The sequence below is a fragment of the Hemitrygon akajei genome, chromosome 14 (assembly GCF_048418815.1).
Source record: "Hemitrygon akajei chromosome 14, sHemAka1.3, whole genome shotgun sequence".
NCBI lineage: Eukaryota > Metazoa > Chordata > Chondrichthyes > Myliobatiformes > Dasyatidae > Hemitrygon > Hemitrygon akajei.
Window position 1 is genome coordinate 91,830,963 of NC_133137.1, and position 26,661 is coordinate 91,857,623.

At 42.3% G+C, this 26,661-nt stretch overlaps 1 protein-coding gene across 1 annotated transcript; it reads left to right on the forward strand.

The window, feature by feature from the left end:
- Window positions 1–2,780: 2,780 nt before the first annotated feature.
- On the forward strand, window positions 2,781–7,721 carry saysd1 (SAYSVFN motif domain containing 1). Its single transcript, XM_073066588.1, has 2 exons — window positions 2,781–3,098; window positions 5,092–7,721. Exons 1-2 carry the CDS (start codon window positions 2,796–2,798, stop codon window positions 5,425–5,427), a joined length of 639 nt encoding a protein of 212 aa, XP_072922689.1. The 5' UTR covers window positions 2,781–2,795; the 3' UTR covers window positions 5,428–7,721.
- Window positions 7,722–26,661: the final 18,940 nt, after the last annotated feature.

Here is a 26,661-nt window from a genome sequence, read left to right on the forward strand (position 1 = left end):
TGGCTGCAGGGGAAGTGCCAGAGGATTGAAGAATGGCAAATGTAGTTCCCTTGTTTAAAAAAGGTAATAGGGAGAATCCTGGGAACAATAGACCAGTGAGTCTTACATCGGTGGTCTGTGAACTATTGGAAAGGATTCTTAAGGATAGGAACTACGAGCATTTGGAGAAGTACAGTCTACTCAAGGATAGTCAACATGGCTTTGTGAAGGGAAGGTCATGCCTCATGAGCCTAATTGAGTTTTTCGAAGAGGTAACAAAAGAAATTGATGAGGGTAGGACGGTAGATGTGGTCTACATGGACTTTAGCAGGGCATTTGATAAGGTCCCCCACGAGTGACTCATCCAGAAAGTCATGAGGCATGGGATCAGTGGAACCTTGGCTGTTTGGATAAAAAATTGGCTTACAGGAAGAAAGCAGAGGGTAGTAGTGGAAGGAAAGTATTCTGCCTGGAGGATAGTGACCAGTGGAGTGCTGCAAGGATCTGTCCTGGGACCCCTGCTCTTTGTGATTTTTATAAATGACTTGGATGAAGAGACAGAAGGATGGGTGAGTAAGTTTGCGGATGACACGAAGATTGGAGGAGTTGTGGATGGAGCTGTAGGTTGTCGAAGGTTACAAGAGGATAGAGACAGGATGCAGAGTTGGGCAGAAAAGTGGCAGATAGAGTTCAATCCGGATAAGTGTGAGATGATGCATTTTGGAAGAACAAACCAGAAGGCTGAGTACAGTGTTAATGGTCGGTTACTTAAGAGTGTGGATAAACAGAGGGACCTTGGGGTTCAAATCCATACATCCCTCAAGGTCACTGCACAGGTTGATAGGATAGTTAAGAAGGCCTATGGGATGCTAGGCCTCATTAATGGGGGATTGAGTTCAAGAGTAGAGAGGTCATGTTGCAACTCTACAAATCTCTGGTGAGACCACACTTAGAGTATTGTGTTCATTTCTGGTCACCTCATTATAGGAAGGATGTGGAAGCTGTGGAGAGGGTGCAGAGGAGAATTACCAGGATGTTGCCTGGATTGGAAAACAAGTCTTATGAAGCAAGGTTAGCAGAGCTGGGACTTTTCTCTTTGGAGCGTAGAAGGATGAGAGGGGACGATAGAAGTCTACAAGATTATGAGAGGCATAGACAGAGTGGATAGCCAGTACCTGTTTCCCAGGGCACGAATATCAAACACCAGAGGGCATATGTACAAAGTTAAGAGAGGTAAATTTAGGGGAGACATCAGGGGTAAGTTTTTTACACAGAGGGTTGTGAGTGCCTGGAATAACTTGCCAGGGATGGTGGATGAGGCTAAAACATTAGGGGTATTTAAGAGCCTCTTGGACAGGCACATGGATGAAAGTAAAATGGAGGGTTATGGGGTAGTGTGGGTTTAGTACTTTTTTTAAGGAATATATGGGTCAGCACAACATCGAGGGCTGAAGGGCCTGTACTGTGCTGTAGTATTCTAGTGTTTTAGTGTTTTAGAATCTACCTCCATCACCGTCAGCGGCAGCCCATTCCACGCTCTCACTACTCTCTGTGTAAAAACCTTATCCTTGACTTCTCACCTGTATCTTCTTCCAAGCACCATAAAACTGTGCCCTCTCATGTTAGCCATTTCAGCCCTGGACAAAGGATCTGACTATACACACGATCAATGCCTCTCATCATCTTATACACCTCTATCAGTTCACCTCTCATCCTCCGTCGCTCCAAGGAGAAAAGACTGAGTTCACTCAGCCTACTCTCATAAGACATGCTCCCCAATCCAGGCAACATCCTTGTAAATCTCCTCTGCACCCTTTCTATGATTTCTACATACAATTATTAAATTATATTCAATTGTACATTTCCAGGAAACAATGTTATACCTAACTGGGTGGTGAGGGATGCCGCCTTCTTGAGGTACCAACTCTTGAAGATGTCCTCAAAAGCAGGAAGATGTGTACCTGCGATGGAACTGACTGAGTCCAAAACACCTTAAAGCCTTTTGTGATCTTGTGTACTGTAGACTCCATACTAGGGTGTGATTGAACCAATTAGGATGCTCTCAGCCCATGTTATATCAGTTTAAATTTGCAAGAGTCTTTGGTGAACGTCCCAAATCTCCTCAGATTCTCAATGCATCAGTGTGTTGGGCCCAGATATTCTCTGAGAGGCTGACACTCAGGAATTTGAAGCTTCTCAGCATTGTTCAAGTACACAATCAGATAAGCGATCAGACGGTCTCATTAAAAGACACGAGAGACCACAGGTACTGGAATCTGGAGCGAGGGACAAAATGCTGGAGGAACTCAGCAGATTGAACGGTTATCTATCAGGGGAAATGAATTGTTATTGCTTTGGATCGAGCCCTGCCTTCTCAGTTATTGGATAGTGAGGAGTAAGTGTTGTTCAGACCAGAACTCCGGAGAGAATTAATCCGGTCTTCAAAACTGTGTCACGGACTCTCCTCCAATTACCTGGTTGCAGATTTAATGACTCACAGCTGGAAAACGCCGCCACAGTGCTACTCAATCCTACAGCATTATTTTGTGTAGTCGCCTCTGCAATACAACTTGAACTCACAACTTTCCCACCATCACAAAGGGTATTTAAAGTTATAAAGGGAGAGCGTCAATACAGTATAACGATAAAGGATCTGCCATTATTATAGTGAACTCCAGCTGCTCTTTTCCTCTACTGCTGATGTCCTGCAGACAATTCCGCCCCGCAAAATGGTGTGGGGCCCTTTAATCACGGGAACTTCCGCCCCGCAAAATGGTGTGGGGCCCCTTTAATCACGGGAACTTCCGCCCCGCAAAATGGAGCAGAAGTTGGCGGAATGGCGGGCACAGCAGGCGGCGGCGGCGGCGAAGAAGAAGCAGCCGTCGACCGTGAGCGGGCGCCGGGAGGGCGACGGTGTTTTCAGCGGTCTGTGGCGCAGACTGCGACCCGGGAGGAGGGCTGAGGCAGAGCAGCGGGAGTCGCACCGAGACCCGCCGGTGAAAGCGGCCGCGGCCCCGGGACTGGAAGCCGAGGGCAGCATCTGCCCCACTGAGGCCGCGGGTTCTGTCAGATCCCCGGCGTCCGGAGAGGCGTGGGAGCAGTCCCGATTGGTAGCCTGGGTAGGTGTAGGGAATGTCACAGCTGTAGTCCGGTTACAAACTGTGTCAATGTGGGAGGGAAGTTGCTGGTGTCACGGTGGAGCTCAGATGTGTGGGGTGTAGGGGTAACCAAGATAGTGGAAACCCCCAGGTGGGTTCTGCGGCTGGAATAGGTAAGAGAAAACAATTCAGACTAAGGATTTTATTTTGTAGCACATCAGGAAAGTTTTTCGGCCATTCATGACTTTCTTGACTAGTTTTTTCCCCTCGTTCTAGCCTTACAAATTCACCTTCCAAATATGTGTGACCTGCACCGTGTATCAACTGCTGTAACTTCAGGAAACAGACTTGGAAAAAATAAACCTCGTAAATTCTCTTTTAAATGCAGTTTCTCTCTCCTTTTTTCTCTCAGTTGTTTTAATTAGGTGTTGTTTGAAACCTCTTCACAACCACCACAATTGGAGTTGTTGAGGAGCTTCTCCACCAAGAAGAACAAAGTTTTGTGTTTAAACGGAATGATAGGAAGCTGCCCTCTACGAGTGCAAAGGAACAACTCTAAAAGCATCTGAAATTAAGATCCAGCAGAAAGGAGTACAGTGTAGAAAGTCAGCCACTTGGTGACAACAATGTCAGCTGTCATTGACCATCTACAGTCAAATCACCCAAAGCCTCGTCCCACTGAAAGGTAAAATTATCAAGGACGGGGCATCAGTGCTTGCTGAAAGGAACACCCAAAGAGCAACTGAAGCTCTCTCCTTGACATGAGCAGCCCTGGTTTCATAGCAGCTGATCTTTCTAGTATTGATGACTGGCAAGTAGTCAAAAAGGCCTTCCAACCACAAAGAACAGCCTCAGGTCCACACTAGCTCAGTTGAAATTCTAATTTCAGAGTAAAGCAAATAGCTTTACTTATGAATCCATGATCAGAGCATCCCTCCTCTTTACTATGAGTCAACATCAAGATGTTTTTATGAAGACTTGAGCACGGGCTTGCTTTGTTACACAGCTTTGAACTCCACAACAGAAACATCAACTGTTTGTCTACATTTGTCTCCTTCACTTCCACTAAAATTCCTTTTTCTGCCACTCTACAAACTTGGGGATCTCCCTTTCAAGTGGCCTTTAAAATCTTATGTGCATTTTTACATTTATTCTTTATACAATTTCTTTATGACATTCCCCTTAATCCAAGTAATTTCCTGTTGCTCACTGTGCTTATGTAAAAGTCTCCTTAAGTGTTTTATTGAATCTTAACACTGAAGCTGGGTGTTGGCTGTCTCTTCTCGTCAGAGCATTGCTTGATTTATCTCATTTGGCTCTGCTTATTGTTTTCCTTGTTGATCTTTGTTTTGCACTTTATATGTTAATTGCTCTGAAATAACCACTTCCTCGATTGTTTTTGGCATGTTTTTGTTTCTAATCAAACCTATTTAATGATTAAATTGTAGTGAAACAGAGTGTTTGTGAAGAAGATAGCTGCAATGGTTGGGATATATTGTAAATTGAATGGGGCCAGATTATTGGGTGCCTTTCGGCTTGGATTCACCCAGATATGTGGATAGTATTCCTTCGACTGACCTTTGGATATGGTGAAAAGCCATCACGGGGCATGGGTTTACCTGCATTTCAGATTGCTCTGGCCTTGCCTGCTTTTATAGGCAGGTTGGAAAGTCCCACCGAGCAGTATTTAACTTTTTACAAGTTTATATTTTAACTAAGTTCTTAGCGTCCATCCATGATCAGGGAATGTTACCTTGTTCATCAGCCAATTTAAAATAACGGTAGATTCCATTTAGTCACCTCTTTCTGTAACTCAACTGAAATGGCAATATTGGTATTGAGTTTGGTGATGTGGCTTGTCTAATCTTATCCTTTTTCTAAACTTATGAGTTACAAAGAAAGAAAAATTGCACATTTGAAGCTCCTACATGGCAGAGGGAATTGGGCATTTTGCACAGTTGATCCCCTCACTATAATCAGAGTTTAATACTGGAAATTCTTTATTTCTTTGCAGGAAAAGGAAGAAAATGATCAGAATTCATTTAAAGAAAAATCTGCAGAACAGACAACTGAACCAGATCGTTTTATCTTCACAATTTTGACTGTTCTGAAATTTCTGCTTTGGCTGGTATTACTTGGCCTCTTCATTGAGCTGGAGTTTGGCCTGGTTTATTTTGTCCTCTCGCTGTTTTATTGGATTTACGTTGGGACACGGGAGCCATCGGAAAAGGAACAAGGAGAAGTTAGTGCGTACTCTGTATTCAACCCTGGTTGTAAGGCCATTGAAGGAAGTCTAACAGCAGAACAGTTTGAACGAGAACTTCAGTACCGACCTCTAGCCGGCAGATGAACTTGCTTCGTGGAAAAGCAAGATTTGTTTTTATTGCATTGTAACCAACACAATGTTCTAATGCACTAACACAGTAAAGGTCAACAGTTAGCAAAGTCATCATCCAAGCTGTAAATTGCACACATGTAACAGGTATTTAAATAGAGTAAGGGGTAAGTTCAACTAAATTCTTTATTAAAACAAGTGTGTGGTGTCATCATTGAATCTAAATCCTGTGTTCCTTATCTGCTGTACTGTTGGAATGCCTTGTACTGCAAAGGTGTAAAAAGAAGCTCACGTTAAGGGCAATTTAGTATGGGCAATGAATACCATCAGTAATGTCCACACCCTGTATAGCAAATGAAGCTGCTAAAATTCTGACTACAGACTAAACATAAATCATGAAGTAATATACATATTTAATCTGAATCACCATATCCCCATTTTCTCTGGGTTGGGGGAAGAGGAAGTCCGTTTCCTTGCATACCTTCCTCTTAATAGAAAGCAGTTTGGGTTATATGAAAAAAGTAAAACAGAATTCTGTCATATTAATCATGAGTCAGTCTTGGGCATTTCATTGTCACCTGATCCTACAAAGCCCATTTAAACTTATAATACCAACATTTTCTGAAAGTATGTTGAAGATTTGGTTGCAAACAGTATATTTCTGAATGTGCTGAAGATAACTGAAAAATTAAATAGCATGTGTGATCCTGACTGTTACAAATAACAAACATCAGCGCAAGTCTAGTGCCATTCTTCCTTCTGTCATTCCTCCCAGCAGGAAAAAAGTAAAGAAACCTCCTCTGGTTGTCACCCTGGGTGGCATTTGTTAGTGTGTGTATCAGCCAGTTTCTACAACAACAGATGTGGATTCATTTTCATTGTTTTGTACAAAGCATGTTTATTGAAATCTTTCTTAATTCTGAACTGTTCTGCATTTTCTCAACACAATTGCAGAGCAGAGGTGTGATTTAACATTCAGATGGTTACAATAACAGCAGAGTTCTCTAATGGACCAATTTCTGCTGACAGCTGTCAGCCTCAGATAGTCAGCTTCTGTGCATAATCAGCCAAATGTGGAAGTTACGGATTTCTAAAAGGGCATATGTCAGTCTCCAACTCGGTCTGTCATTGCAACAGAGGCGGTGCAGTGGATCTGAAGCAAGGGACCAATTGCACTTCATCAGATCAATTACATCAAATCCTCAACTTTGCACGCAGGAACAATGCCCATGTTTGACTCTTCAGTAAAAGCTTCACTTATTTTATAAAACTATTTTCTAAAGGGAGAGAAAATTCAAAACTGTAAGGTGCAAGGGAACTTGGGAATCTTTGTGCAGGATTCCCTAATGGTTAATTTGCAGGTTGAGTCAGTGGTGAGGAAAGCAAATGCAATGTTAGCATTAATTTTAAGAGGACTAGAATATAAAAGCACGGGTATAATGTTGGAGACTCCATAAGGCACTGGTAAGACGTCACTTGGAGTAATGTGAGCAGTTTTAGACTCCTTGTCAAAGAAAGGATGAGCTGAAGTTGGAGAGTTCAAAGGAGGTTCACAAAAATGATTACGGGAATGAAAAGCTTGTGATATGAGGAGCATTTGATGACTCGAGACCTGTACTCACTGGAATTCAGAAGAATGAGAGGTGATTTCATTGAAACCTATCAAATATTGAAAGGCCTCGATAGACTAGATGAGAAGAGGATGTTTCCTATGGTGGGAGAGTCTAGGACCAGCGGGCACAGCCTCAATAGAGGGGCATCTTTTAGAACAGGGATGAGGGGGAATTTCTTTAGCCAGAGAGTATGAAACTTGTTGCTATAGGTTGTTGTGGAGGACAAGTCATTGGGTATATTTAAGGCAGAAGTTGATCATTCTTGATTGTTCAGGGCATGAAGGGATACGGGGAGAAGGCAGGAGATTGGGACTGAGGGGAAAAAGGATCAGCAATGATGAAATGGTGGAGCCAACTTGATGGACAAAATGGCCTAACTTTGCTCCTCTATCTTACGGTCTAAAGCTAATAAAAATGTGAGTGTTAAGAAATCAGACCGGAAGATAACTCAGCTTCCAGCTGAGCTCAGCTCACTCCAGCTTCCCAGAAATAGGAAATGACACAGATCAATGGGTAGGCGAGCTGTGGCCACCCTGATTCAGAATATTTAGTCAGTTCCCCTTTATTCTCCCAGCAGGATATGTTTGTTACAACACTTTTAATGCATTCATTGAAATATTTGTGTGAGTTTGTGTATTTTTTGCTATATTTTTTATTAAAGGTCTTCAATGATTCTGCACAGAAGATTGAATTACAGTAGATATCCCCCATTTTATTTAATCTGTTCTTTTTATTGTATATCTGTGCCAGTCTTTAATATATTTTGAGTTGTTGAATTGTGTTAAATGTGATGATTTTATTGCTGTGTTTCATCCCTGTTCATTTGATGCCTTGAGTATTTATAAATGCTGATTTGTGAGCAAGCCAGAGGAAAACTGGCATGTTGCATCAGGCTAGTTGGACAGGAATTTATTTGTATGTCATGGTTATCTTAATGATGGTTTTCTAATTCCAGCTTTTAATTTAGAACACGCATTCCTGTTATGAGCCTTTAACTGCTCATTTCAGACTTTCTCGTAGGTGATCATTCCATTCTAAATCTTTTTCCAAATAGGAATTCCCATCCTTTTAGATGTAGTTCAGGTCCCATAGGTGTGTTCTCTAATTCATTACTCTATGATACTAGATGACAGCTGTCCTGATGTATGACAGGCAGCAGAACACCATCTTGGTTGTCTCTTCCGAAATGCTGAACTTTAGAAAGCGTAAATCATCAGGGTTGCAAATGGCAGTGAAAGTAACAACAGCATTTAAACACCTTTTTTTTGAAATAGTAAGCATGAATAATCTCGCGCAGTTGTATTACAAAATGTAAAACCATAAAACATAGAAGCAGACCATGGCCATTCAGTTCATCAAGTCTTCTCTGCCATTCCACCATGGCTGATCACTCTCAATCCCATTCTGCTGCCTCTCCCTGATTAATCAAGAACCTTATTAACCTCTGCCTTAAATATACCCAATGACTCGGTTGGCATAGCCGTCTGTGGCAACGAATTCCATAGATTCACCACCTTCTGTCTAAATTTTTTCCACAACTCTGTTCCTAAATGGGTCTCCCTGTATTCCAAGACTCTGCCTGTTGAGGGTCTCTTTACCTTAATCTCCCTAACACCCAATCCAGATTGCCATTCCCCTAATTCAGGGGTTCCCAACCTTTTTTATTCCATGAGTTAGACAGAGCTCTTAAAGATAGCGAAGTCAAGGGATATGGGGAGAAGGCAGGAACGGGATACTAATTGTGGATGATCATCCATGATCACATTGAATGGTGGTGCTGGCTCAAAGGGCCGAATGGCCTACTCCTGCACCCATTGTCTATTGACCCTTACCATTAACTGAGGGTCCTTGGACTCCAGATTGGGAACCCCTGCTCTACTGGGTTCAACCACAATCTGTTCTAAAAACCAACTTGTAGGCATTCTACACGTTCTGTCTCTTGGGATCCAGCACCAACCTAATTTTCCTAATCTACCTGCATATTGAAATCGCCCATGATTGTCGCAACATTGCCCTTTTTACATGCCTTTTCTATCTCCTGTTGAAATTTGTAGCCTACATTCTGGCTACCTGTTACACTTTAACTCATCCCACTAACTGCAATTTTACCCTATCATCTGCCTGTCTTTCCTCACAGTCACACTACACGCTGCATCTAGATGCGTACCAACTGCCCCATCCTCAGCCCTATCAATCTGGTTCCCATCCCGCTGCCAAATTAGTTTAAACCCCTCTCTCACCCCAGCGAACAGCTCTCGCAAACCTGTCCACAAGGATATTGGTTTCCCTCAGGTTCAGGTGTAACCTGTCCTTTTTGTACAGATCATACCTTCCCATGAAGAGATCCAAATGATCCAGAAGTCTGAAACCCTGCCCCCTGCACCAATTCTCCAGCCACACATTTATCATCGAAATTATCGTATTCTTACCCTCACTGGTGTGTGGCACAGACAGATTCTACTTCTGCTTTTCAGCTTTCATCTATCTCCTTACAGTCTCTCTTCAGGACCTCCTCCCTATGTTGTCAGTACTAATATGTACCACGACTTCCAGCTGTTAATCCTCCCCCTTTAGAATGCTGAGTATCCTATCCAATCCGAGACATCGCTGATCCTGGCACCTAGGAGGTGACATACCATGCAGGTGTCTCACACCCACAGAAACTGCTGTCTGCTTCTCTAACTATGGAATCCCCTGTCACCACTGCACTCCTCGCTTTCCTCTAAGCCACACTCAGCCTGAGATCAGGTAGCTGCAGCTTCTCCCCAACAGTGTCCAAAGCAATGTACTTATTATTGAGGGGAATGGCCACAGGGATACTCTGCACTGGCTGTTATTCCCCTTCCCTCTCAGGTACCTGTTTCCTGCAACTTAGCAGTGACTTACTCCCTGTGGCTCCTATCCATCAGCAGCTCATCTTCCCCGTATGAGCTGAAGATCATTCAGCTACAGCTTCAGTTCCTTAACAAGGTGTCTGTGGCTCCATGCACTTCATGCAGATGTAGTTATCCAGGAGGCTGACAGTCTCCCAAATCTCTTACAAGGAACGGTGCCACCAACTCTGGACCCATTCTCAGTGCACTTGCTATGTTCTAACAGAAAGAAAAACTTATTAGGAACTTACTTAGACCCTGCTTGTGCTTACCAAAGCCTGACCACTCTTAACACCGTCCACTCACACAATGGCCGCTCTGCTTACACCTCACCTCTTTTTATTGGCCGCTGCGGAGTGCTTTATAGATTGTAGCCTGCCGAAAAGTCCCAGAAGCACCTGAGTTTTTTAAACCTCACGCTGCGTCACCAATGATTGATCTCTCACCTTGATTGTACCCCACCAAAAAAAGAATGATGCATCAGTAATCTGAATCCAAAGCATTAATGATGACCAGTCAATTGAAAGATCATTGACTTGATACATCAGCTCTGTCACTCTCTTTCTCTAATGCTGTCAGACCTGCTCCATATTCCATCACTTTTCAGGTCTGATGAAGGATTAACGTAAAACATTAATTTTATTTCTCTTCACAGGTGCTGCTTGACCTGCTGAGTATTTTGAGTATCTTTTTTGTTGTCTTTATCTGGTGACACCCAGTTTTCAGTTGTGAAAATATTTATCCAGTTGCAGATAATAGTGTCAAAGGTAGGCAGTGATGTAACATCGATAAGCCAACTTTTACAATGGACAAAGAACAACATTTTCTGTTGTGAGCTATCTGATCTGCAATATAATAATAACTTTATATCTTTCAATTTAGACAAAAATATAGTAAACAGACAGCTGAAATCAGGAACAGTCAAATCAGTGGACAGGTTTGTTGAGAAGTGTGAAAAACAGTACTATTTTAAAAGGGAAGGGAAAACTTGAGGGTGCGTGTATTCAATATCCGCATCCACTTGATTCCAAATAACTCCATCCCCTCCAATCTGGTTTAGCCTATCACCTCTTATCCCACCCTTCTACACACTACTATGAACTTGCAATCTTTCCCATTCCCCTTAAATGCAGGGTCTTGACCTGAAATGTCAGCCTACACAGATGCTGCCTGACCTGCTGAGTTCCTCAGCTTTTCAGTCTTGTACTTTAGTGTCATTCTAGAATGAAAGGTTAAATTTCACTCTACACTCTAGAGTCTGAGTTACCACTCTATTTTAATTGCTGTTTAGGACTATTTTCAATGAACTATTAATTGTTGATGGAAAATATTAAAATAGCATGTAAGAAGTGTGAGGCCTCAGTGTCACTTATGATGAAGGAATATGACATGCTGTACTGAAGTTATAGATGAGTATTTACTATTTTGGGTCTGGTTGAATTTAACTATTTTTTAAAGTTTGGGATCTCCACTGAATTTCACCTAATTCATTATTGGGAATGTACATACAGTTTGCTGGCAGGTATCATAAGGTTCTCACGTTCTGGCAGTTGAGCATCCTGAGTGTATTTGTTAACATTTACAGTTTACAGGACTGAGTTATAATGTATGCCCTACATTCCATCTATAAAATCTCAGCAGAAAGAATCTGAAAGAATTGGAACTTTGCAGTTTTGGAGACTACTATACACAGGTCCATTATTATATTGCTGATCCAATTTACCACATTAAAAAATTTACCATTTCAAAAAAAAAGTAGGATTGCACACCAAGCAACTTGTTGAAACTCCAGTGTAAAACGTTGCAGTAGAAAAAATACCTTGGTATGTCTTTCCATTCAAGAATAGTTTTCAGAGTATTGGACGTAACACTTGCTTATGGGAGCTGAATTTTGCATTGAACCTGATTATAGAAGTTATCAATATTGTCTGAACCCGAAAAATAGAATGTATTTTAACAGATGTTCCATCTTAGTCAATATATACACTTGGAAGCAGGAACAACCATAGACATTTTTCTATCACTGGATAGCATGTTGAGTGCCTCTGAGAGATTGGGATGTGAATGCTTTGATTTCTCACATTTGGATGCCAATTTATTCTTGTGTATCCATGCAATGTAAACCCAAGAAATAAGCTAATCACACACATCATACTGGACATAATCAGCCTTATTTCCTCATGAAGCAAAATTACAAACTCAGCCAAGTGGCAATCTGTTACTGATTATTAAGCTTTTGTTTTCTGTGGGAGAGATAATAGCTGCATGAAATAATCACTTCTTCAACAATAATTTGACATTTCATTGAAATGCAGTCAGAAAATCCATGACATAAAAGGGAACAGTTTGGCCTATGGTGTTGACGCCAGTCAAGAAAGAGCTGCCCATTGAATCTCACTTTTCAGCGCCTAACCTCTAGCCCTCTCTTTTGCAGAGATGTCAGAAGCACCTCATAGCCAAGGAAATGTTTTTTGAAATCTCCCTGTTGCAAGGGGAAAAAAATTGGCAATTATTTCTACAAACAGCAACTTATTAAAGACCACATAAACTGTTTAGTGCCCTTAGCAATGCAATCAGCATTTCTCAGGATAATGGAGAAAAAAATCTTTGATCTGTGAAATAATGTCTCAGCAGCAAGCGCCTGTTTTATCATGAGAAAGTAGAAACTCATTCTAATCTTATATAAAATAACATGTGGACATGAAAGGGTTAATATTTGTAGGATAATATCTGGTGACAATAGACAATAGGTGCAGAAGTAGACCATTCGGCCCTTCGAGCCTGCACCGCCATTTTGAGATCATGGCTGTTCATCCACTATCAATACCCGGTTCCTGCCTTGTCCCCCTATCCATAAGATACCTATCTAGCTCCTTCTTGAAAGCATCCAGAGAATTGGCCTCCACTGCCTTCCAAGGCAGTGCACTCCAGACCCCCACAACTCTCTGGGAGAAGAAGTTTTTCCTTAACTCTGTCCTAAATGACCTACCCCTTATTCTCAAACCATGCCCTCTGGTACTGGACTCTCCCAGCATCTGGAACATATTTCCTGCCTCTATCTTGTCCAATCCCTTAATAATCTTATATGTTTATATATGACATTTATATTAAGTTCCATTGTGAGCAGTTCAGGCAAACAACCAATACAATTTAACTCTTCATGTGTTACATTCTCTTCAGATGTCTAAAGTCCTGAATGTTGGTACTCCCTCCCTCCCTCCCTCAATGCACTCTACTTCTTTCAGAGAGAATTTGGTAATGCTTCTATAAACAAAATTTGCTATTGTTCTTTTGAGCTGTGCAATTTCTTTGTTCATTTTATAATAAGACTAGAACTCAAGCCTAAGGCTTGTAGTGTGCAAAACTGATTTAATGTCAGCGTTGCTGTTTGTTTTAGAACAACAGAAAATAAATTGCTCTCCCAACCTCCCCACCCACACACATCATTGCTAATTAAAGGGATAATAAACTGCTTATAAATTAATTGCTGGTTTATTTCTTTATGTTGTGATTTTGCAAGCGGTTCCTTCTTTTCTAGTTGACTCAGATTATAAAGATCTTCAGGGAGGAGAATGACTAAGTGATTTTGATATAAGAGTGATCGTTACTTTTACAATGTAGCATGATGCTGAATGACAATTAGGTGCATTAAGAGCAGGAGAAGCTGCTGGATGAGGGAGCCAAGGAGGACTGATTCTTAAAAGGAGTCAAAAATTCCTGCCATAAATAGCTGTGGAGCTTTTGACCTGCCTGAATCTCGGTAGGAAAATATTTACCATGTCTACACTTTACCAGAACATCTTCACTGAAATCTGCCATAAGCTATCTTTACCTCTACTATTGTAGTTTAGGGAAAGGTGAGTGTAGCAGTAACATTATATTTTTTTGATTTTACTTCGAGGTTAGATCCAGGGAAATTAGAGAGGTATCACTGTGCACTTCTATTGGGGAGGTGAAGTCATTATTTCGGAGGTTGCTACCTTGTGCTTCTCATGATTTCTTGCCAGAGCTCAGAAATGTTACATTAGGCAACGTTAAAACTGCGGTCTTTGTGATTGTGCATGTTAGTGCAGTCTCGTACCGAAGCTGGAAGGAATTCCATCCCCTTGGTGTGCAGACCTACAAATCACCACACAGTGTGATGATGTGTTCTGACATAAGTAAGAAGTTCTGTGTCTCGCATTCATTCTTGTTTTCCTTTAAAGAACAATGCAGCACAGGAACCGGCCCTTTGGTTCATGATGTCTGCACTGATCACAATGCCAAATTAAACTAAATAATTTCTGCTTGTACCTGACCTTTATCCTTCCATTCATATGGCTAGCTAAAAGCCTTTTAAATTCCCCTATTGTATCTGCTTCCAACAGTGTATGATCCACACTTCCTGTGGAAGCTAAAAGGATTTACATTATATCTATTCATTGTGTCTTACACCTTCTGGTAAGGTGAGACATCTGGGAAACAGAATATCAAGGCAAAAGAGCTCCAAGGTGGCACAAAGGTGCAGGTTGTGGGGTAGCTGCCTCATATCTTCAGTGAGCTGGCTTCTACCCTGTCTCCAGTGCTATCTGTGTAGAGTTTGCATGATCTCTGTGTGATCATGTGGGTTTTCCCTGAGTGATCCAGTTTCCTCCCACATTAACTGTGCAGCAGCTAGCACTATGCGTAGGCTGGAATATTGGTCTCTGCCTTTATCCTAGGAATAGGCAGATGATACCTTATTGATCTCAAAAGAGATTACAGTGTCACAGTAGCATTAGAAGTGCACAGATGTACAAATATACAAATATTAGAAGTAAGAAAGAATAAAAGAATAAGTTGCCTCAAGCAGTCTAACAGGAGGGAGTCATCTCTTCCCCGGCTATAGATTGGCTCATTATAGAGAGGGTAAGAATGACCTCATGTAGCACTCCTTGGAGCACTCCAGTGGAAGTCAAACGACTATTCATGGATCAGTCTGTAACATTGCTGGGAGTTTAGCCATGTCCCCTCGTAGCTATTGGCAAGTGTCAAACAATGAAACACGAACTATTCACATCCAAGAGAGACTTTTGCCCATTTTTTGACTCTTGCCTCGAAAGTCTGAGTGAAAGGATGTGCTGAGGCAAGACTGATGGAGATCCCTGACCAAAAGGAGATGCATAGCACAGTCCAACAACCCCAAAATGCACAAAATAGTGTAAATATAATTTACACAATCCAACATAGAAGGGATTTCCTCAGGTGCCTCACTGTTTGATCCCATTTCATCAAGCTTCTCTTCCAGTACAGAGCAACTACCAAAATGTCTGTTGTAGTGAAATGATAAATTAAGATGTCCACCTGATCAATAACAATTTTAAGAAGAGTTTTACCGTCAATGCTTTTTCTTTAGCAAGCACCAAGTGACCTGACAATCATCTTGTTACCTTACACAAAACTTTTACTGTGTAGCAATTGGGTGCTAATTTCCATGTAATGAGCACTTCATTTCTAATTGTGGGAAGTGTTTTACGGGGTCCCAAAAGTACAGAAAGCCTGAACTCTCAGAGTTTATTCCCCACCGATAAATGACACTAACCCAGAACAGGGCTGAAAGTACGAAGAGGCTGCTCGATATTCACTGAGTACTTCCCATCAATCATTCCCTCCCCCATGCCCACACAAATACAGTTAGAGAAATGCATGCTACATCTCAGCAGGGTTTGAGTCACCAATCTGGCCAAATGAAGACCCTGCCTTTTCAGCTGCTTTTAGCTCTAGATGTGTAATCATCTGTATGTAACCAATCTTGATCATAACTGGTGAAAAGGCAATTTTAGAACTATTTTCACAGTTATATATTTACAATAAAGTTAAAAATGAAATATTTGATTCCAAGATGGCGGCGCGACGCAACTTGCAGCGGCCACTCCGGAGCTGATTATCTGTTATTTGTGAAGTGAGGTGCCGTGCGCAATCATAATCGATTGAAAACAGACGTGGGAGCACGGAGGAACATCGGGAAATCTCCAAGAAGACCTTCTTCATTGCTGCTGCTGCTGTGAGGTCTGGGTCTCTGCTGAGAAGAACAGGCCCCCAGTCCTCGGGGTCGCGTTGCCGATGGCCGTTGGCGGGGGCATCTTAATACGCTCGGCAGAGGATGGGGCTCGGAGAAGCTGTGCCGGAGGGGATGGTTGTCGGCTCGGAGGTTCGACGGACTTGGAATCCACTGCGGCCAGGTCACTTTCGGTGTGTACTGCGTCTGCGAGGCTGGGTATGACGGAGCTTTCATTGTGTGCTGCGTCTGCGAGGCTGAGTCGGGTGACGCTGTGGAAGTCCATAGCGGGGGTATTCCCTTCTGCCACCGGCGTGGGATGGCGAGTCTGTCGGGACCCTGGGGACTTGTGGAAACTGTGTGGTGATTTCTTTTATTTTTACTGTGCCCATGGTCTGTTTTTTTATCAATTATGCTATTGTTTGCACTGTTGTAACTATATATTGTAACTCTGTGGTTTTGTGCAGGTCTTGTAGCTTTAGTTTTTGGTCTTGTTTGTCTGATGGATTTGGAGCTCCTTTCCGGGGAATGCGCTAAGACGGTAGCACGATATTAATACGCAGAAGCCTCTCCGGACTCTGGATTGGGGATTGCCAAACGTTATGTGGATTTTCTGGTGTAGTCTGTTTTGTCATGTGCTTTTGTGATATCATTCTGGAGGAACGTTGTCTCATTTTTTAACTGCATTGCATTTGTGGTTTCTGAATGACAATAAACTGAATCTGAATCTGAATCTGAAAAGGATCGCAATTCAGAAGGTAACTTAACTGCATTGGCTTTATTTATCTCCCCATTTATACAAGGAGATTTCCTGACTGATGTTGCACACCTCCCCAAAGTAACTGTAATTGTATTAGCTTTTAATTTGTTTTAATGCTTTTAATATCAGATTAGAGAAAACTTGCTTGAGATCAAATCTACAGAAATGATTGGTGTTGCTGTGACTAATAATGACACCAGGTGTTGCTTGTGCCCCAACATGAATCAGATACTTGGAGACTTGGCCTGTAGATGTAAAAGGTCTTTTATTCAGCACAAGAAGACTTTCAGGAGGAAACCTCATGAAAGAATCTCCTGGGAGAATCTCTTCAAACTCAAGTGCATCGAGGTTTTCAGCTCTTTCAGTACAAGGATTAAATTCATTTTTGACGGTTCACTTCATCATTTTGGGTGCAGACAAGCAGCTCTGTAGCACTTTGTACTCAAAACGAGAGCACACTTCATCTGCTAAGACCATCTTGAATGTTCCGAGATCTTTGTTGGGAATCCAGGACCCAAAAACATCCTTATTTTACCTCTGCAGTGCGAGATGGCTTTCTTTGCAGACAATAGTGTTTATTCTGTTTATTGAAGCTATCTTTGACCCAGTTAAAGACTAGTTCTCATTTGTGTAACAGAAGGATATTAACGTCTAACAATCCCCAACAACTTGTGAGGCCGTAAAGCCATTTTCTTCGGATGGAATGGGGCTGGTCCATAAGACTGTAAGGCGTAGGAGCAGAATTAGGCCATTAGGCCCATTGAGCCCATCAAGCATGGCTGACCCTGTTTTCCTTTCCTCAACCCCACTCCCCAGCCTTCTCCCCATAACTGTTCAATCAGAGCCTATCAATCTCTGCCTTAAATACACCCAATTTAAACTGAGTTGCCTGTGGTAACAAATTCCACAAATTCACCACCCTCTGTGCCCTCTTGTCCTAGACTCTCCCACCATGGGAAGCAGTCTTACCACCACATCTACTGTGTCTTGGCCTTTGAACAGTCCTAAGGTTTTTAATGAGATCCTCCCTCGTCCTTCTAAATTCCAGTGAGTACGGACCCAGAGCCGTCAAACATTCCTCGTATGATAACACTTTAATTCCCGTAATTATCCCAATGAACCGCCTCTGGATGCTCACCAATGCCAGCACATCTTTTCTTAGACGAGGAGCCCAAAACTGTTCACAATACTCAGGGTGAGGCCTCCCCAGTGCCTTATAAAGCCTCAGCATCACATCCTTGCTATTGTATTCTAGACCTCTTGAGATGAACGCTAAAGTTGCACTTGCCTTGCTTTCATGGCTTCAGTATTGATGCAAAAGGCCCAGTGATGCAGTCACCCAGGCTTGCCAATGTGATTAGCGCAATGTGAAGCTCGCTGGTGGGCCTGACTGTGATTAACAGGGCCCACTATTGTTTGACAGGTTATTCGTAGTGAAGCATTACTCTTAGATAATTATCTGATAAAGGTCCATTATTTTCCAGCTTAACAAGAATATAAGGCTATAGTATAGATAATTTTTTCCAGTGTAATTTATGAAATATGACTGCAATCTAAATCATTGTCCTCCAACGCGCTTCAGTAATGGAGGGCTATTGTCCATAAAACAGAACAACACCATGATTCAGTGGCTTCCAATGTAATCCACAGAAATAATTTCAGAACAAAGAGGGTAATTGTGTCCAACTCGAAGGGCAAAACAACCAGTACAAGGTTCTTGGCACTATATTATGGAACACTTTGTTTTAAAATAATTAATGTTTCTTCCAATATACGGACAGAAAACACTGGTGATTTCATTGAGTGCCAAGATGCTAGGGTCAAATAAAGGACAGTTTCTGAAACTCCGACTACACTGCCATTCCCAGTATGGAAAATGACCTTGCCTCAGTGAAATTAACAGCTGCTTGTGACATTTCTTTATGCTTCAACTGATCTCATTGAATTTATAGAAAATCCTGGCAAAAATTCTATTTCTGTCAACAAATAGCATCATTACAAGCTAACGATCCCGTGTTCAGTTAAACAGCATTGAAAGCGGCCAGTTCGTGTGGAGGCTCGAGAAAGGAGATATGGAATTCCGCATCATTGACACCCAGTATTGATTTCACAATGACACAGGATGCTTTTCATTGCAAATTTCAGGAGTGTATTTTCTTTAAAAAATTGAAGTGGTAGTAGAAAAGGGAGGGGCGGGTGTGAGATCGACAGTCAGCCAGTGTGCATTTCTAGAGAACGTTGAAATTGTCACCGTTGTTATTTCCCTGTAGTTTCATATGTCACATCACAATGAAGAGCGCACTCTTTTGCATATGAACTGAAGTGACGTGCAATGTGTTACAATAGGGATGATGTTGGCCTTCATACAGCTCTCCATACTGTGGCATCCAGCCATTTTCAAACAGAAGGCTGTTCTTATTCCACAAGGAGCAGAAGGCAGATGTTTAAAATGAAAACAGCTAACCTTTGATGTTACATCTCTTTGAAATCTTAATTTCATGTTTCACTTCTAAAGTTGTTTATTTTCAAAATTGGCAACAAACGATAAGAGCTAAGATTACTAAGTGCCCTTCTTTTCCTAAATTCTGATGAACAATAACATTGATGTCAAACGTGCTTCTGTATATTTCATTTAGGTAAGAAATTAACTGACCTTTGTGATTCGTGTGCAAAAGCTTGGTCACTGATTGCCTTGTCCCTAAATCTATTAATAGAATTATTTGATCTTTCAGTGATTAAGCTCAGTCCTTCCTTGATTTAATATTTTGTGTAATTTCCAAAATATGAAGTAAGAATTATTATTATTACTGAAGTGCTTCCATCATGATAAACTGTACAAGAAGTACAACTAACCTTGCCCCTCAGGTATTTGTAATGCATTTGTTCTTTTCATTTTGCAATTGTTACAATGCCCAGCATCGTATCTCCAATTTACCCCTGCCCTGCCTTCACAAAAGCTGCAATAGGAAGTCTGACTATCTGGGGTTTTCCCATGTCTCAGTAGACTACTTGCTCATCATTTTCTCCAAGCCTAAGTGTTAGGCCCGCCACTGAATTGAGCTGGCTTTCCATGGGAGGACAGGATATTATGGTGCCATGTTTTGCATGAGACATTTTATAAAGCTCTCAGGAAACGGCAAACTATTTCCTAATACCATTGGGGTGCTACCTCAGTAAATATACTTAAGACAAAGTTGGATAGATTTTTGCATAGTAAGGGTTATGGGGAAAAGGCAGGGAGGTGGTGATCAGCATGATCTTATTGAATGGCGGAGCAGGCTCGATGGGCCGGATGGCCTACTCCTGCTCCTATTTCTTATGTTCTTATTTTGAAATAGGAGGTCCTCAGCTATCACCGTTATGGCATTAAGCACCACAGATTAAGTGGCTTTTCTATGATCCTCACCTCTCACACTTATAAGAGATTTCACTTGAAGGCCAAGCAATCTCGTCCAGTGAAAGAAATATAGTTCACCCCTTTCAAACTGAGAGAGTCAATGGCTTTCCTTACACTGTCAAATGTGAAGTTGCACTGATCTCCAACTCCAGCCAGCATGGAATCAGAAATAGAAAACTTCACTGCCACAATCACCATGAAGGGGACTGGCGACATGGTGTTTCCTCTGCTCTGCGGTCATAGTTGTGATCTGAACAAGTGAAGGGCAGACTTCCACATTTTCCCCCTCAGCTTGGGGGAACTGCTCACCCAGTAATTAAGTGCTGCTGCTGAATACCCTCCTCAATAGTTCAGCTTAATATCAAAGAATGCATACAGTGTACAACCTGAAATCTTTGCTCTTCACAGACGTCCACAAAGCAGAGAGGAACAAAAACTAAGAACAAATGACAGAAAAATGTTAGAACTCCAAAGCCCCCCCCCCCACGCACAACCAGCAGCAAAAGCATCAACCCTCACCATTCTGCCCCCCCACATGTTCCAGCAAAAAGCATCACACGCACCCCCCAACCACCCAGCAATAGAGACCATGATCTAGGGTCCTTCAAAAACTACTGTCCATCCACAACGCTTCGGCACCTCAACAGGCCCTCTCGCCCACTAACGAGAGAGAGAGAGAGGGAGAGGTATCACTTCTGCCACAGCGAGAGGAGAGGGCAACTGCTCACTGCTTTGATGTTACAGTGTGCAGTCTCACTTATACGAGCTCCCCCAATTCAAGAGTCAACAGTCTCTCTCTCCCATCGAGAGAGAGAGAGACCATTCGAGTGCAGAAGCCTCCGTCAGCCACACCTGCTGGCTTGATATTTCGACCTCCAGTGGCACTTCAGTCGCCGGGGATCTGGGTCGTCCTCAGGGCCACATCCCCGAGCTGCATAACTTGCAAGCGGCTCCTGGAGGGTCTGAAATGCAGGTCGCTCGGCAAGTTCCACAGAGCAGGAACCCGCTGCCCACGAAGACTGTCGTTTGAGAGCAGTGTAGATCATGGACTCTAAGAGTCCCACCTCCAAAAATGTGTCATTTTCTGCCTATCCTGCGACGTTCTTCCTGTCACACACGTTGCAGAGGGAACACCAGTGTGTCCACTTCCTGGGGGGGGTGGGGGGGGGGGGGTCAATGGTTTATGCAGAACAAGCGTAAGCACTCACAACACAGCTCCTAGCAGAGTTTTCCAACACCAAAGCCTTGTCAAATCATAACAGCCACAATAAACCCACAGTTAAGCTGCAAAGAGCTGGTGATTAGCACTAATGAGGTTTCCTTCCAGCTGCTGAACATGTGTTTGGTTGTAGCATACACAAAGTGCTGGAGGAACTCAGCAGGCCAGGCAACATCTATGGAGAAGAGTAAACAGTCGACGGTTCAGGCCGAGGTCCTTCATCAGGACTTAATGACGGGTCTCGGTGAAACTTCAACTGTTCACTCTCTTCCATAGATGTTGCCTGGCCTGCGGAGTTCCTGCAGCATTTTGTCTGGATTTCCAGGGTCTGGAGATTTTCTCGTTCGGTTGTGCACGGTTAAGGGAAAACATCAACTGGAGCAGGAAGTTCCAAGGTAGAAACTCTGGTGTCAAATATCGAGTGGCCTTCTGACCTGCCTGTTCTGTGTGCCCGAATTCATTTGCTCTGTGTCTGTTAGCCAGAACTACTTTGGGTAGCTTTTGCTCACAAGTACGCACACACTCAGATCCAGGTATAGAGATCCTGGGATACTCAGTCGTCCAGATCTCCCTCTCGGCCTCACCAGTGTAGTCCAAAGGAAAGCTAATGAAGCAATATGCTTGGCACCAGCTTGGCTGCAGGAGCTGTCGGAAGGATGTTCAATGACATCCAGCTGCCATAGGGGCTCCACTCTGAACTTGCTCTCTGGGTTTGCCTTCGTCTCTCCCAAAGCTGCCCACAAGGCAGTGGGGCTATTTACCTGTAGCTGGGGATCTGGTGCATGAGCACCAGGGCACGTCCACACACCAGTGGGCCTGCGTGCTACACGTGCAGGGGCCAGACCTCCTCAGAGGTCAGCCTGAGCCCAAAAGGAGTTTAGTTTCCGTGTGTCTCCAGCGAGGAGGCGCTACATGAGGCTCACTGTTGGAGAGGCCGTGTACTGGCGGGGAGAGATTTACACATTCAGCTCCCCTTTTCGCGAGACTGCTAGCCAGCGGTGGAAGCTGAAAGTGAGAGCGACAAGCACTACCCACTACACTACCACTCCAGACGCATCACAACCACCATTTTGACAACACTCAGATCTAAGTCATTCAAAAATCCAAAAAAAAGACTAGTGAGTTAAAAATGAATTATTAAATTCTGATTCAGAGCTATTTTGTTTAGTATGGTCCGTACAAAAGTTTTGAACTTATCAACCAACACTCTGAAACAATTTCAATTTGCTAAGCACATATGCCTACAAGGGCACATTGATTGTATTAAACCCAGGAATAAATTGAGAAAGGACAATATATAATACAACCTACAAATTCACAGCAAATTCTTGAAGATTCATGAGTTGAGCACATGCTGTTCTCCAATAATGAAATGAATGACAGATGCGATCTCTTTTAAGAGATTGAAAGTGAAATCAAATAAGTATGTTTGTCAATAGTTACTAACTGTGCTGCTTCGGGTCCTGTGCATTATGTTCCAGTGAGCTCTCCAACACACTTTGCCATTTGCTTCTTAAGGCCCTAATTTAGGGTATTCATCATGAAATGTGCCAATCTGACTAAAAGCACGTAATACGAGGGGTGATTGATAAGTTTCTGGCCTAAGGTAGAAGGAGTCAATTTTAGAAAACCTAGCACATTTATTTTTCAACATAGTCCCCTCCTACATTTACACACTTAGTCCAGCGGCCATGGAGCATACGGATCTTGGACCTCCAGAAAGTGTCCACAGCAGGGGTGATTGATAAGTCCGTGGCTTAAGGTAGAAGGAGATGAGTTATACAGCTCTCGTTACATGCACATGCAATTCAACTCTTTGAGTGATTATGCAGAAAGTTTGAAGTTAACTCATCTCCTCCTACCTTGGGCCACAAATTTACCAAGCAGCCCTGATGAGTTATTAACTTCAAACTTTCTGCATAATCAATCAAAGAGTTGAACTGCATGTGCATGCAACGAGAGCTGTATAACTCATCTCCTTCTACCTTAGGCCATGAACTTATCAATCACCCCATCTGTGGACACTTTCTGGAGGTCCAAGATCCGTATGCTCCACGGCCGCTGGACTAAGTGTGTAAATGTAGGAGGGGGCTATGTTGAAAAATAAATGTGCTAGGTTTTCTAAAATTGACTCCTTCTACCTTAGGCCACGAACTTATCAATCACCCCTCATACAATGAAATCTAGAGACTGGTTAAGAAAATCTCACCTGACACAATATGTCATCTCATGTGGGTTTTCCTTAAAGGTCCAAATGGTTGAATTTAATATCAGAGAATGTATACAGTATACAACCTGAAATTCTTACTCTTCGCAGACATTGCCAAAACAAGGAACTGCAAAAAACGGATGATGGAAACATCGGAACCTCAAAGCCCACCCCCATGCCCACATATGCAGCAACAGAGGCAAGATGAGATCAGTCCGATTCTTAAACAAGCAGCTGACAGACGTAAACACGGTGAGCATAGATGCCTTCAACCTTGGATTCTTGACTTTATGGGGCACCGTACAGAGGACTGCCGTTAGTTGATTATTAAGATGCTATTCTTTTCTAACATTCCATCAATGCTTGCTTGTCTCTGGGCTCCAGCGCCCGGATTTAATGTATGATGGTGGAACTTGGGTTCAGAAGGTAGCTACTAAAGTGGTTGTTTTTATTTAAATACAGTTGTCAAATGTCTATGTTTAAGTTAAACATAGTTCAGTACTTCATTCATTTGAGATGAGGAGCACTGATCGCGTGGCTAACCAGAGGCTTTTTCGAGGGCTGAAAGGGCTAACATGAGGGGGCCTAGTTTTAAGGTGCTTGGAAATAGGTACGGAGGGGATGTCAGGGGTAAGTTTTTCACACAGAGGGTGGCAGGTGCGGGGAACGCACTGCCGGTGGCAGTGGTGGAACCGGATACAACAGGGTCTTTTAAGAGCTTCCTGGTTAGGTACATGGAGCTTAGAAAAATAGAGGGCTCTGTGCTAGGGAAATTCTAGGCAGTCTCTAGAGTAGGTTACATGGTCGGCACAACATTGTGGGCTGAAGGGCCTGTAATGTGCCGTAAATTTCTATGTTCTATTTCACATGGGCAATGAGCTGGAATGCAGGTGAACTGTATGTTTAGTTACATTTATGAAGGTCATTCATCACATGAAGGTTTCCTCAGATTGTCAACACAGTAAAGATAAAAATCTCCAACCAGAGGGGATAACTTCCCTCACCCCATCACTGAAACTGTTTCCACAACCTATGGACTCACTTTCAAGGACTCTTCAGCTCAAGTTCTTGATATTTATTGTTTGTTTATTTATTATTATCTCTTATTTTTTCTTTTCGACTTGCAGTTTGTCGTCGTTTGCTCACTGGTTGACTGCCCTGTTGGGTGCGGCCTTTCATTGATTCTATTGTGATTCTTGGATTTATTGAGTATGCTCACAAGAAAATGTATCTCAGGGTTGTATGTGGTGACATATACTTGCTTTGATAATAAATTTACTATGAACTTTGAATTACTCTGCTCGGTGCTGCCCCCTCGTGTTTGCTTGGTGGAAGAACAAGCTGGACCAGGACAGTTTGGGCTATATTATTTTTATTCTCTTTGTCTTCATATGATTTTTCTAAACTCTTAACTATATGTGCTAGTTGTACTATTGGTAATGTTGGTAATGATTTTTGTACCTTGGCCCCAAAAGAACATTGTTTCATTTGGCTATATTCATGTATGGTTGAATAATTGAACTTGAACTTGAATTAATAATTAAACTTGAACTTGAGTTACTATATTTGCTGAAAGATAAAACTGGCCTTGCTTACTATTTGGTTTAGCAATTTTAATATTCTTCCTTTTGCTTCAATAGGTTTTAGATGATGCCTGCTTTCTGACTGTAGACAGGGAAATGTTGATCCACAGCTCGCAACATGCACACCTCTTTCTCTGGCTACCCTCAGTGAAGTGCACCAAACTTGTGGGATAAACAGAGGTAACATTTCACTTCCCCACTGCTTTGCTGCACTGAGCGATGTGAAATATTGGCCGCATTCTGTGAAGTCAAATCTTCCCTTGTTACAGATGACAGAGTTACCTACAGTTGTGCTTTGGAAGATCAAGTTCAAGGACTCTTCCAAACTCCTATAACATCTTGAAAGCATATTTGTTAAAAACCATTCACCTTTGTAGTTTTGATCAAAAAAGACAGGTCATTTAGAACAAAAGATTACTTATTTTATTTGGAAACTTCTCTTGGCTATTTATTTATAAATTGTTTCCTTTTAAAGTGATCTCAAATGATAAAGATTTAGAGTTACAGTACTTATTCATAAGAGCATACAAAGCTTCTTTGATTTTTTTTAATTCAAACTTAAGAAGCTTGCAAATTAGTTCTGAAAGCTTACGTCTTCTATTGACGAACGCACACACGTTTTCCACGAGACACATTGTCATAGACTTCCAAAGATCAATGCTTATCGTGGAAATGTCACGGATTTCTTTTGCAAGGTAACTTCTTGATGTTTTTTCACAGCCGCTTCAATCCTCTTTTACAGAATCAGGACAGGTTTTTAAAAGATTAAGTGAACTGCTGAACTCTTCAGAGAACAGTCATAAACATCTTCATGTGTGGTCAATTGAAAAGTATGTCTCTACTCCAGAGAGTGTGATTTAGCAAATAAGATCACAGCTATTTTTTAATGAGGGCAGATATTGCTTTTCTTCTGATGCATATGGAAATATTTTTCATTTAGTTTAGTTTTGATTGTGTTTATTCTTGAGCTGTTTATATTACTGGCCAGGAACCAGTGTCAGAACCAAGGGAAAATCTGCAGATGCTGGAAATCCAGAGCAACACACACAAACAGGCAGCATCTTTGGAAAAGAGTAAACAGTTAATGTTTCGGGCCAAAACCCTTCACCAGGACACATGTTAATCAGAATCAGGTTTAATATCACCAGCAGATGTTGTGAAATGTGTTGTCTTTGTGGCCGCAGTACAATGCAATACATAATATTTTTATGTGAATTAGTGTAAAATAGTGAGGTAGTGTTCATGGGTTCAATGTCCATTCAGAAATCGGGTGGCAGAGGGGAGAAACTATTCCTGAATTGTTGAGTGTGTGCCTTAAAGCTCCTGTACCTCCCCCCTGATGGTAGCAATGAGAAGAGGGCATGTCCTAGGTGATGGGGGTCCTTAATGATAGATGCTGCCTTCAAGAGGTATCGCTCCTTGAAGGTGTCCTGGATGCTACAGAATCTAGTGCCCATGATGGAGCTGACTGAGTTCGTAACTTCCTGCAGCTTCTTTCGATCTTTTACGATAGCCTCCCGTAGCCAGTTAGAATACTCTCCGCAGTACATCTGTGAAAATTTGCGATTGCTTTTTGTGA

Coding starts and splice junctions, on each gene's coding strand:
- saysd1 (XM_073066588.1), top strand. CDS start 2,796: ATGGAGCAGAAGTTGGCGGAATGGCGGGCACAGCAGGCGGCGGCGGCG. Junction 3,099..5,091: donor AGTCCCGATTGGTAGCCTGG/GTAGGTGTAGGG, acceptor ATTTCTTTGCAG/GAAAAGGAAGAAAATGATCA.